Source organism: Meles meles, chromosome 15, assembly GCF_922984935.1.
Source record: "Meles meles chromosome 15, mMelMel3.1 paternal haplotype, whole genome shotgun sequence".
NCBI lineage: Eukaryota > Metazoa > Chordata > Mammalia > Carnivora > Mustelidae > Meles > Meles meles.
Genome location: NC_060080.1, coordinates 54492875 through 54505537, shown reverse-complemented (window position 1 = coordinate 54505537; position 12663 = coordinate 54492875). Strand labels below are relative to the sequence as shown.

Here is a 12663-nt window from a genome sequence, read left to right as displayed (position 1 = left end):
CCAGAGCTGCCCCTGGAGAAAGGGTCACTTTCCCTCGAGGGCTTCAAAAACAACCGCACTCAGCAGCAGAGAGGGAGGGCCAAGGGTCAGGGTGGAGGGGGGAGGTGCAGAGGGGGCACCAGGCAGCCTCACACCATAGCAAACCCACCTTGCCACATCCTGGCATGCCGCATGGCCTCATCGGTCACCAACGGAATCCAGGGAAACCTCTTCACCAGCTTTTAGGAAGCTTGAACGGATCACCAGCTTTTTTCTTGCCATATTTTTGGCGGAGTCTGGCTAATAAACCTGCTAATTCATTCTTTCACGTTAAATGTGGAAAAGCTAGCCTCGTCTAACCATGTGAAAGGATCTGGTATCTTCAGTAATTCACTGTTAATACTCCGGATCTACAAAACCTGGCAAAGATCATAGAGCGACAGCAAACGCTCCCACCCCATCAGCGTGGGCTCTCAGAACCCCTTGGTTAATAATCCACGTGTGTGTTGTCAGACCCCATTGTCACCATTGCCACAGCCCCTCCTGGGTGATGTGGAAAGAAGAGATGTCGGAGGGGCGGTTCTGGTAGAGGCATAAAGCGTAGGATGCTTTCTTTGTAAGTCTCACAGACACGAGATGCCCCCAAAATGATGTGTGAACCTCACTACTGCCTCTATTATTATAGGCTAGAGACTGGCTGAGCGTGGCAGCAAATGGGCTGGAAACCGAAGTCCAGAATTAAATAGGTTTACCAGTCTCGTCGTGGGCACAGCGCCCATCCAGAGAAGACTTGGAGCCAGCAGCAGAGCTCCCGGGCAGCCAAGATTTGAGCTGCAAGGTTGCTTACTTGAATGGGTCCCTCCTAACCCTCCTAAGGCCCTGGGAGGGGCCCTCATACTTCTGCAGTTGTATTTTTATGTTCTTTCTCTGAAAGGGGCTCCCCCAAATTGTATAGGCATAGGCCTCTTGACAAGACCAGCTTTGTATGGCAGAAGAGGAGAGAAGGCCCTGTCTGGGATGGCTAACTTATAAGTTCAGTGGGAGCCAGGCTCCCTGTGGGATGTTCCTTGGGAGCAGCATGCTCTAGGAGGGACAGGGAGAAAAAAAAAAAAAAAAGGAGGGACAGGGAGAATGGATCACATCATGCTTGGTTCACTCTGGCCTTCTACATTGAATGAGTAAAGGGGAAGAGAAGGTCTGCACACATAGGATTACCCTCGACATGGAAGGACACACACAGGAGTAGGGAAGAATGCTCCCTTCTTAACGAAGACACTTTACCGGCTACATATTGAGTCATGCGGGGCATGGGGCAGAATCCCAGTCCAAACCCAACAGCAAGATGTGGGATAGCACAGTTTATTTAAGCTGAGCTTCCCCCAATCTCCCACTAATTCCTTTCAGTGTAATCCTCCTCTCTTTACCATGGCAACCCCCAAAACAAAACAGAAAGGAGGAGCAGTGCTGGTGGCTCTATTGTCCCCAAGCCTGCCTCTCTCTCTTTCATCACAGTACAAATGCCCCCCCCCAACAAGATTCCCTCCTCCTCATGCCCTGCATCAGAATTCCAAAATTACCTACAACCTACCAAGTAAGAGATGCTTTCATTCGTCAAGTTTCCAAGCCTGTGCCCTTGAAAACAGTGCCTCCTTGTCTTGAAAGAGAGGCCCTCCTTTGGGGAGCTGGGAACAGAAGGAATTAAAGAAAGCTAGGAGGCGGCCTTCAGGGATGGTCACTAAAAACCATAACCTGACCAGAGAGGGAGGGAGCAGGGCTGAGCATGAAACTATTCACTGAAGGAAACAGATGATTACCACCCCCTCCACACCTCCACCCTGCAAATGGAAGAGACCCCCACCTCATTCTGCTCGCCTTCACACCTGTCTTGCAGCTCCAGTCCCATGTCCCAGAGTCCAGTCCCTCACCTCCTGCCAAATATTTTTCTAATGAAAGAGCCATGTTGATTTTTTTAAACTTTCTTTTCACATTTTAAATAAAATGAGAACTGAACTCGCATTGACATTTAGGCTGTCCGAAAAATAACACTGGTAGGAATCAGTTTCTGGCTATTTATCTGCTGCTTTTTTCCCCTCTGAAATCTTTTAGAGGTTTCTGGAAAATTACACGCAGAGTCTGAAAGTTTGCTAAGCAAGTCAGCTTCTGCTCTCACTTTGGCTCATAAAATCAGGTCCCCCACCTCAGGCTTCCCTTCCCCACTGAGGACTTGCAGAGAGCTTGGAGGATTCATCTGCATCAGCCTGGAGGCTAGTACCTGCTGGAATTATGAGCTCTCAGAAGCCACCTTGCCCCCTCTCATCCCCTAGCCGTCCATGACAGGGCCTGCTCTGGCACGATTCTATACTAACTGACTTAAATGGCACCACTCAGCCCTGTGGTGTCAGCAGGTAGACCTGGGGGTCTCTTCGGTCCTGGCCACCTTTTGCCCTGGTGAAGAGAGACAGCAGAGACTGAGCCCACACACCCATCCTAAGTCAGGCTAAGGACGACAGTCAGCCCGTGACCCTCCTGGAATTATCCCACAATAAGCTTTGGGGAATAGGCCAACAGACAGTGAGCTGGGACCCAGGAGGGCAAGTTGGTAGCCAGAGCCCAAGGAGTCAAGGCATTCGGTACCAGAGTACCAGAATAAAGGAACGGAGCCAGGTTGTTGGGCACTAGGTCTCACAGTGTGGGCTCTGGAACATTCCATGTGCTTCCCAGCCAATGGCAGAGCCTGCTCCTTGGCACCCAACAGGGTTTTTCATTTGGGGACTTGGTAAAGAGGCAAAAGAACTGGTTTAGAATAAGTGACTAATTTCATGAATGAAGCAAATACCATTTACTAAACAGTGCAGATATGTATGTATTTATAAACTACATACTGAGACATTTTCAACAGGTTACGTGGGGCCATCCTTGCCATGAGTTGTCAATCCCACTTTGCAAAGTTATTGGTTGAAACTCCAAGCCACGACAATAACGGGAAGATGGGCTCTGCTGTTGGTTCTTGTCCCCTTCTGACTTCACTCTGAAACACAGTTTCACCCGTGTGGCACGTTGACCCAAACTGGGCCACATGGGGGAAGCTTCACTGTAGCAGAGGCTGCCATTCCAAATATGGCTCCATCTCTCCTTCTTCTCACACAGCCACTTAAGGCTTAGCCTTTAAAGTGCGGGTAGTTCTTAAGTGAATTTTTTTTTAAGATTTTATTTATTTATTTTAGAGAGAGACAGGATGAGCAGGAGGGGCAGAAAGAGAGAGAGAGAGAGAAAGATTCTCAAGCAGACTCCGCACTGAGTCTGGAGCCCGACCTGGGGCTTGATCCCAGGACCCTGAGATCATGACCCGAGCTGAAACCAAGAGTCAGACGCTTAACCGACTGCGCCACCCAGGCACCCCTCTTAAGTGAATTTTTATCAATCTGACATTATATTGTGACAGCTGAGTGGGAAGAGAGTGAGGTTCTAAAATCAGACTATGAAGGCTCAATTCCAGTTTTGCAACATTAAAATTGTAGGCCTCTAAATATGTAAGTGTTATGTGAAAGGTCTTGGGTAAGTTACATACCATTGCTGAGTTTCCATTTTCCTTCCCTGAAAAACAGGAAGAATGATTCCTAGAAGACTGCTGGAGCAAGGCTCATTTAATTAAATGAGATAATGTATATACAGCGCTTTGCATAGCACTAGGAATGTAGATAGCACACAGTAAGGTCAGCGATTGTTAGATATATTAGTGCTGAACACATCTATGAAAATACAAAAGTTTTGGAAGCATGACCCTCTAAATCATCACCCTGGAAGAATGAGACAGCTTTGCTGCAGCCCTCCACCCGGGCCTTTGACCTCCCCCCCCCCCCCCCCCCCCCCCGCCCCGCCACCTTTCCCTCCTGGAGTCCATACTCTAGAATGTCTATAGCATTTGCTTCCTGAGAAACAAATCTGAGAACAGTGCCCCTGGGTCTTTATTGTTTCAAAGAAAAGCCGTGCTCCTCCCTGGGCTTGCATGGCCTCTGACGCTGAGGTCCCCACCACTTTTGCTCCCACCCCACGCCCTGCCAAGCAGGAAGGCCCAACCTCTCCTCACCCTGCAGGCCCAGAACTCCAGCACCACCTCCTCTCTGGAGTGCTACCTCCCAGGCTCACCTGCTGAGAACAACAGCAGCCGGTTAAACCTGCGAGGTGAGGAACTGAACAGCCCAGGTTAAATTCTGGTTTCTTCCTGTAACCTAGGGCAAGCTTCTTCACCGGTCCTTGCCTCAGGATTTGTATCTATAAGATGAGAGAAATAATACTAAATTCATCTGTTTGTTAATGAAAATTCTATGAGCTAGCATAAGGAAAGCCTGTCAGTACATAGCAAGAACATTGGCACACAGTAAGTGTTTATTTAATATATATGAGCTGTTAGCTGTACTAATAACAATTATCATCATCATCATCATCATCTTTATTCCGCCAGAATGTAAATTCTTTAAGTGTAAAGACTGACTATATCGTTCACTACCTGACGCATAAAAGGGGCTAAGTAAACGGCTGTTGACTAACACACAGCCCCTGCACGTGGTTCATTGTTGATACGGCTTTCCTCAGCAGGCCGTGAGCACCTTGGATCTGTCTAATCGAACATGCATCGGTCTGCTCAATGGGCACAGAATAGCTGGTCCATAAACGTTTGATAATGAATATGTGAAGGATCCTCTGGGCTTGCATGTACATACTCTCCCAGGAAAACATTGGCTTCAGGTCTAAGTTTATCCAAAATTCCTGCCCTGTGTTTGATGGTGACTCGTTTACACTGGGTTTATATGTAATGATTGTGGTAAGTGCTTAAAAAGCAGGCAATGCGTTGGGGGCCACATCCCAGGCTGTCGTCTTCCAGAGCAGGACAAAATCCCGCCAGGAGCTCCTGGCCCTGTGTGTTCCCGCTCCCCTCATGGCACCTTACCCCTTCCTGAGCTCCATGGCTGTCCCCCTCCACCCCAATCTCCTCCCCCGATCTCCTCCCCCATCAGCTCAGTAAAGCTGTGGCTTGTAAGGGCAGACCCAGCCTGGCTGGAAGAAAGCCAAACAGAGGTGTATCTCAACCCAGGAAGTCTTCCCTGGGGCAGAAGCCTCCTCTCTCCCCTTGCAGGCCAGGTCCCTCTCCCTCCCTGCTTCACAGGAAACCTTCTCCTTCCAGAAGGAAGCAAAAACTTCTCCCACAATAGCTGAGCCTTTCTGCTTGAGTTCCTCTATCTGAAGTGAAAAACAAAATCAGGAACCACGAGATTGAGCATAATGGGAATAAACGTAGTCTGTAGGCTTCACTAAATTATAACTCAATACTAAAAGACTGCTGTTTTATGAGCTTCTCAGTAACCAAAACTATTTATTATTCTAAGTGCAAGCAGATTTATGGTCTGCAACGCCCACCGTGTTTGCTGTGGTGAGGACGTGGAGGGAGGGGGAGGTACAGTGCAGGGTTTGACATGATAGCTTTTGTGCCGCTGCCGGCCCCATGTCTGCATGAACCTCAGCTGTCCTTTGTAGCACCTTTGTCAGTGCCGGGGAGCAGCCAAGGTCGAGTGTCTCCATTTCTGGCTGGGGAATGCAGAGACTGGGGGGTTAAGAGTTATCCCTGACTAACAGTAAGTTTGGGAAACACTCACGACTTCTTTGTGTCCTTGCCGAGAGCATCCCTCTCCACCGAAGTTCACACATTAGTGTTGTGGGTCGTCTCTGGCACAGCTGTGTCCCTCCTTCGGAGTCTGTGCTCCATCCCCACCCACCGCCCAGCCCTGCACCTGCATTCATGAGGCTGCGCCTCCCTCAGGGGCACTCTGGCTTCCCCAAGCCTTGGCTGGGTTGGACCAGGGTGATTAGTTCCCTGGCTTTTTGGTCAAAGACATTCCAGGGAGTAAGAGATACCTTTAAACAGCTTCCAGGAGCCCCAGGTCAAGCACTCAGAGTGGGAGTGAGTCAAGTCCCAGCGCTGCCATTAACTGGCTACACTCCCCTGAGCGGCCTCCCAACCTCGATGCTCTTCAGGATGGGCTGGGGGGTGGGGGCAGCTCTGAGAATCTGATCATGTGCTCAGCAGTCTACCCTGAAGACACAGGTCATGATTATCACAGTGTACTTTCGAGAGGGTCACAAGCTTCCACCCCCTTGAACGCCTCTGTGCACCCCACAGGTCCACTGGCCCTGTAAGAACCTCTGGGTCAGGCGAACTCCGGACACCAAAGTGGGAAGCCCCAAGGACAGATTTTTAAAGAACAACTTCAGTAATTTATCTTCTTACTACAAATTGTTTTAAGATTTTTTTTTAAAGAAAATTACCGTAAACCCACTACCTGCCAAACCACTGTTAGTATTTTAGTAAATATCCCTCAGTCTTTTTCTCTCACTCCCGACATTTATTAAATCCACTCATATCGGGAATGTAATATAAATATTATTTGAGAGGTGCCTGGGTGGCTCAATTGGTTAAGCATCTGCCCTCAGCTCAGGTCATGATTCCAGGATGCTGGGATGGAGCCCCTCACTGGGATCTCTGCTCAGCAGGGAGCCTGCTTCTCCCTCTCCCTCTGCCTGCCGCTCTGCCCATTTATGCTCTCTGTGTCAAATAAACAAATAAAATCTTTGGGGTGGATCGAGCCCCACATCGGGCTCTCTGCTCAGCAGGGAGCTTGTTTCCCTTCCTCTCTCTTTCTGCCTGCCTCTCTGCCTACTTGTAATCTCTGTCTGTCAATAAATAAATAAAATCTTTTAAAAGTAAATAAATAAATAAAATCTTTAAAAAAATATAAGGAGGGCACGAATTTCATGGGGCACTGGGTGTTATACATAAACAATGAATCACTGAACACTACATCAAAAACCAATGACATATTGTATGGTGACTAACATAACACAATTTTAAAAAATAATAAAGAAATAAATATTATTTGAAAACAACATCTACACAGTAACAATGGCATTGTAGTTCTATAATGCATTATTAGCCATTCCTTAATTGAAAACATTTAGTTGCAAACATACCTGGTAATTTTCCAGGACTAAAAGTGGAATTTCCAGCTTTGCTGAGAAAGAGTAACATGACAATTAATACCTATGACAATTTGCTCCTCAACCTGCTGCCCCCCCCCATCCCTCAAGAGCTGTGCCCATTTCCACTCCCAGCAGCTGGCAGCAAGGGTAGGTGGAGGAGACTTAAATCTGCTTCCCAGAGCCCACAGCCCTACAACACCGACTGGGAGCGTGATCTCTGTTTGCGCCAAGTTAACCTCCGTCGCAGGCCACAGCGGCCCATGACTATGCTCAGGGCCGGTCTCGGCACTTTCCAAATGTGCAAAATCTGTGTGGGGCGCCTGCCTCACCTGCCCCAACGCGACAGCCACTTGATCTGTGGGCAGTGTCGACTCAGCCACTGCTCCCCTTTCTCCCAGGTTCTGTATCAGCTGCTCCCCTCTCCCTCCCTGGAATCCATGGGCCCTGTATCTCACCTGTCAGCGGGCTCTTGACTTTACCTCATGAACGGGTCAGGGCCTCTCCCTGCATGAGTCCATGGGAGCAGGCTGAACCCAACCCGGAGCAGGAGGGTCGTGAGCGCAGCGCGGTCGGTGGCAGGAATAGCAGGGTCAGGGAGTCGGAGGGTGTCACCAGGCAGAGGGTGATGGTGCTGGAGGCGAGGAGCCGTCACAGGCCCCCTCAGCATCCAGTTGCCTGGGCAAGCGCCAGGTCTGGCTCTTGCAGGGTTGGGTCCCCAGCACGTTGTCCCACGAGAAGAGCGGGGCCTTCTGAAAAGACACATCTCGTCTCGCGAGAATTGGCTGCACGGAGCGTGTTGTGCAGGACGCTGGCAGTATCAGCCATGTGTTTGGCAAACTGTGTTCTTCTCTGGGCCTCAAATCGGCTTATTGGTGATGGGGAGGGTGGGGAGGGGGAGGCTCCGGTTGTCACTGGTCACACACGGTGGCCTGCCCCACCGCTGACCGTCTTCTTTCTTGGCCCCACAGTCGGACGGCTCCATCCTGGCCATCGCCCTGCTGATCCTGTTCCTGCTCCTGGCCCTGGCTCTCCTCTGGTGGTTCTGGCCTCTCTGTTGCACCGTGGTGAGTGCCCCAAGCTCATCCTCCTCGCCTCAGGCCTCCCACAGAAGGTGACGCGAGGTTAATGGGATGGTGAGGAGGAGAGGTTGTCCAAAAAAAAAAAAACCTTTAAAGATTAAGGGAAATTTTGCGTTTAGGTCTGGCAGCCAAGGGGGCTGCTCTTCCGATGGTTGGAGGGACCCACAGAATACTGTAAGTGATGAGTGTTATTTGACATGTATCACACACGTGCGTGCACACACATACATGCGTGTTGAGTTGCACAACTGAACTCTTTCGAGGAAGGCCACGCTGGCCTCAGCAGCTGGTCTGCCCAACAGAGAGCGCGCCTGTGGCCTATTTTTAACAATCATGACTGGCACCCGCCTTTATTTCATTATTTTTAGCTAACATTTATAGAACACCTCTACCGTGTGCCCAGCACTAGTCTAAGCACTTCAGCTACAAGATCAATAAAAATCTGTCTCCTCCCTATCATCGACATCAGGAGCCACCACATGGCTCTGGCCAATGTCTCCCCAGGGAGCTTCAGGCACCTGCTGCACCCAGATGAAATGTGCCTCTTTGTCAATTTGTGTTCCCTGGCCGCTAGGCTAGGAAAAGTCCAAACAAAGTCCTATCCAACTGGGGGGGAAAAAAATCACTTTCATGTGCCTGCTTCCAGCCCACACCCTGCCTGTCTGCAAATCAGAGCATGGGCGGTAAAGCCACAGTGGGTTTGAAGTGACCGCTGTTCTGCTGCCCAGCATCTTCCATTCCCTGTATCTTTGTTCCTCCATGCAGGGTCCCGCAGGGGAGACAGTGAGCCTCTCCAGGCAAGAACTTGTCTTTTTTCTCTCTGAGCATTGAGTCCACAGTGCAAGGGAACTCATGTGCAACTGAGCTCAGTGAGGGCCAGAAGCTCCTAGAGCACTGGTCAAGAAAAGGTGGGAGAGGGCTTCCAATGATATGTTGAAGAGGTGGTAAAGGAAGGAGATGAGAAGCTTGACTAGGATGTGGATACCTGTGGCAGGGACTTCTGGAAAGAAAAGAGGCTCTTGCACCAGCAGAGGCCCTGGGTGTTGAGGGGAAGAGACGACCTGCAGTGGATTAGAACATGTGTGGGGGCGGGGGGGGGGGGTACCCAAGACAGGCACAAGCCTCCGGTCAGCTAGTGCAAGCCAGACCAGACCGATTCACCCAGACTCCACATGCATTCTTCCAATAGCAGCCCCGAAAGTTAAATAGTGTTTTCAGTACTTAAGGCTGCACAACCGTTTTATTTTGAGGTTAAAAAAAAACACGAGTCAGCCAAGGTGTTTTCCATGGTGATTCAGAAACAAGCACATTTTCAAGTCTGAAATTCTGAGCGGGGGACCAACAAACCTTTGCAGCCTGCTCTTAAAGAAAGGGGTGGCCAGGGGTGGTGGTAATGGTGGCCACTGGCTGGCCGTGAACAACAGGGTTCCTATTATAGCAGGTGTCACCCCAGTCCCCTTCATTCTCAAAAACACCTAATCCTCGGTGAGGACAGCTAGGCATGATAGTACAGCTAGCAGTGCTCCATCACTTACAAGCTGTGTGATCTTGGGCAAGTTACCTAACCTCTCTGTACTTCAGTTTCCTCAGTTGTATAATGAGGAGCATAAGAGCACTGACCTCATGGGTAGATGGCGAAGCTTGAAAGAGTTCATGGATATACTGCTTAGAGCAGTACCCTGCACCCAGGAAATGTGCAGTGTTAGCAATATTAAAGATCATTTACTATAATAGGGATGTAATCCTGTATTTCCATAGCATTCCATTTGTATTGGTGGGAAATGTCTCTTCTTTCTAGTTTTATTGAGATATGATTGACATACAACATTGTCTAAGTTTAAGGTATACAACATAATGATCTGACACATGTATCTATTGCAAAATGTTTACATAATAAGTTTGATTAACATCCAGCATCTCAGAGTTAAAAATTTTTTTCCTTGTGATGAGAACTTTTAAGATTTACTCTCTTAGCAACTATCAAATATACCATACAGTATTCTTAATAATGGTCACCCTACTGTCTAGTAACATCTCCCTTCACCCAATTCCCCCTCCTCCCACACTTCCAGTCCCACCTCCGGCAGCCACAAATATGATCTGTTTTTAGGAGTTGGGTTTTTTTTCTTAAGATTTTATTTATTTATTTGACAGAGAGAGAGGGAACACAAGCAAGGGGAGTGGGAGAGGGAGAAGCAGGTTTCCCACTGAGCAGGGAGCCCAATGCAGGTCTCGATCCCAGGACCATGGGATCATGACCTGAGCCAAAGGCAGAGGCTTAAACGACTGAGCCACCCAGGTGCCCCGGCTTTTTTGTTTATTAGTTTTCGTTTTTTTTAGATTTCATATGTAAGTGACATCACACAGTACTTGTCTTTCTTCATTTGACTTAATTTGCTTAGCATAATGCCTTAGGGTGTGTCCAGGTTGTTGCAAATGGCAGGAGCGCCTTCTTTTTATGGCTGAATAATATTCCATTGTATATGGGTACTACAGTTTCTTTATCCATTCATCTGTCAATGGACACTTGGGTTGTTTCCATGTCTTAGCTATTGTAAGCAATTTTGCAATGAACATGCAGGGGCAGAGGCTTCTTCAGGATCATGATTTTATTTCCTTTGGATATCTACCCAGAAGTGGGACTGCTGGATCATATGGTAGTTCTATTTTTAATTTTTCACGGAACCTCCGTGCTCCAATTTACATTCCCACCAGCAGTGCAGAAGGGTTCCCTTTACTCCCCATCCTCACCAGTGTTTGTTATCTTTTGTCTTTTGATGATAGCCGACCCTTCTAACTGGTGTGAGGTGCTATTTCATCGCAGTTTTAATTTCCAGGGAAATGTCTCTGAATTAATGTCTTTCATTACTGGAAGCAGTGTCACCCAAGGCCAGATTGTTTTGCAACATTCAAAATATTTTTCAATGAATTTATCTGCTTAAGTCCATGTTATTTTGGAAGGTGGCCAAAATGTGTTAATGTGATCTGATTTTGTAAGTCCCAAAGGATTTCTTTACAAGGGAAGATCTTGGAGATTAATTTTCCTGTTTATGATGTCTATAAAAACTGTCCTATCCCCATTTCTGAAAGCTGGCCAGAGCTCTGATGCTTGGTATGCCCCCCAAACTACTTGTTGACCACTGGCTTTCTTGAAGAGTGATGATGTCTGAGGAGACAGGACAAAGTCATGTGTTTTCTAAAGGGAGTACACAGGAAGGACGGCAAACATCACCTCCCCGCCCCCTGCCCCCATCCCAGGATCCTGGTTCCAAGGATGCAAGACATTTCTCTCCCTTGAGGGACAGCACCCCTACCCAAGTTTCTGGGACTGGCAGAGGGCATCCTCAGGAATGATGGTCCTGAAACCTTCTTCTGTTATTCCCCCTGCCCTGCCGCAAGTATAGGAGATACCCCATGACCTGGTACTAAAGCTACATCGTGATGATGGGAAACAGCCAGGGAGCAGCAGGATCTCAGGAAAAGGAGAGTACAAGAGGCTGTCTTTGCTGCAAAGTTTTCTCCAGGAGTGATGTACAAAATATTTAACAACCTCATAAGATGCCCCAACTGAGCCAAATATTAACCCTTTAGTGGCTAGCTATGAGGCAGGAGTTGGGGGGGCAGTCCACAAAATCCTGGGGTAGAAGGGCAAGTTGCTATTTGCTAATCATAAAAAGCATTTTAAAACATAATAACCAGCATGACCAGACCGGATGTAGTAGTTACTATCAGGCCTGCCCTCTGCCTCAGCATCCTTTCTTCCTGCTGGCCCTGTCTGGAAGAAGACACGTGAAGAGTGACCAGTGCTCCCTGCTGCATTTTGCCTTTCCTTCCCCACTCCCATCTGGGCTCTTCACTTCAGCTAGATGGAACCTGGGGTAACTTACTGCCCACACTGCAGAGTAGAATCTATCAGTCATGACTGATGCAGAGAAAGAGAAGTCATTGGCCAGATCCTGGATCAAAACCTTTTAGTGTTCCCCAGCCTGGCTCTCGGGATCCCTGGGTAAAACTTTGGTTTCTAAGATTCCTACATGCATTCACTGGCACAAAAATACCCACACTGAGGGAGAGTCAGGCACCAGCCTGTGCATGCCAGACTTATTTGCATTTTTGAAAAGGGAAATCAAGGGTCAGTATTTTACCAGAAAGAAAGAAAGCCCTGTCTCAGTCCCACAAGGGGCATCACGATACCCCGTAAGTCATGCACTGGCCATTCCATCTACTCATAAGTTTGGTCCAATATTATTGAAATCTCTCAAATGAACTCAAAAAAGAAGATTAGGAAATGAAAATAAGAAGAAGATCATGGGGAAAAAAAGAGTTGAAATATATTAGAAGAGTAAATGTTTTGAATAGCTTGAATGTGTAGAGAGAAAAGGCAACAGTGAATCAGTGGTAGAGAGCACTAAACTATTCTAGAAAATGCAGGCAGTCCTGCATTTCATAAATTACGTGGATAGTACATGTAATGTTTTATATGTATCAAATTGCATAACAAAAGACATTTATATCCACTTCTTAAATAAAATCATAGAAATGTGCCCGTGTTTTGGGGAGGTTAGTGGTGTAA

At 48.0% G+C, this 12663-nt stretch overlaps 1 protein-coding gene across 1 annotated transcript in view; it reads left to right on the top strand.

Annotated features, from left to right (window-relative positions):
• ANTXR1 (ANTXR cell adhesion molecule 1) overlaps positions 1-12663 on the top strand; it is a 212560-nt gene that overhangs the window by 123107 nt on the left and 76790 nt on the right. Inside the window, exon 13 of the mRNA XM_045979412.1 lies at positions 7980-8075. Within this exon, the coding sequence (XP_045835368.1) occupies positions 7980-8075 (96 nt within the window). The remainder of the gene's footprint in view (positions 1-7979; positions 8076-12663) is intronic.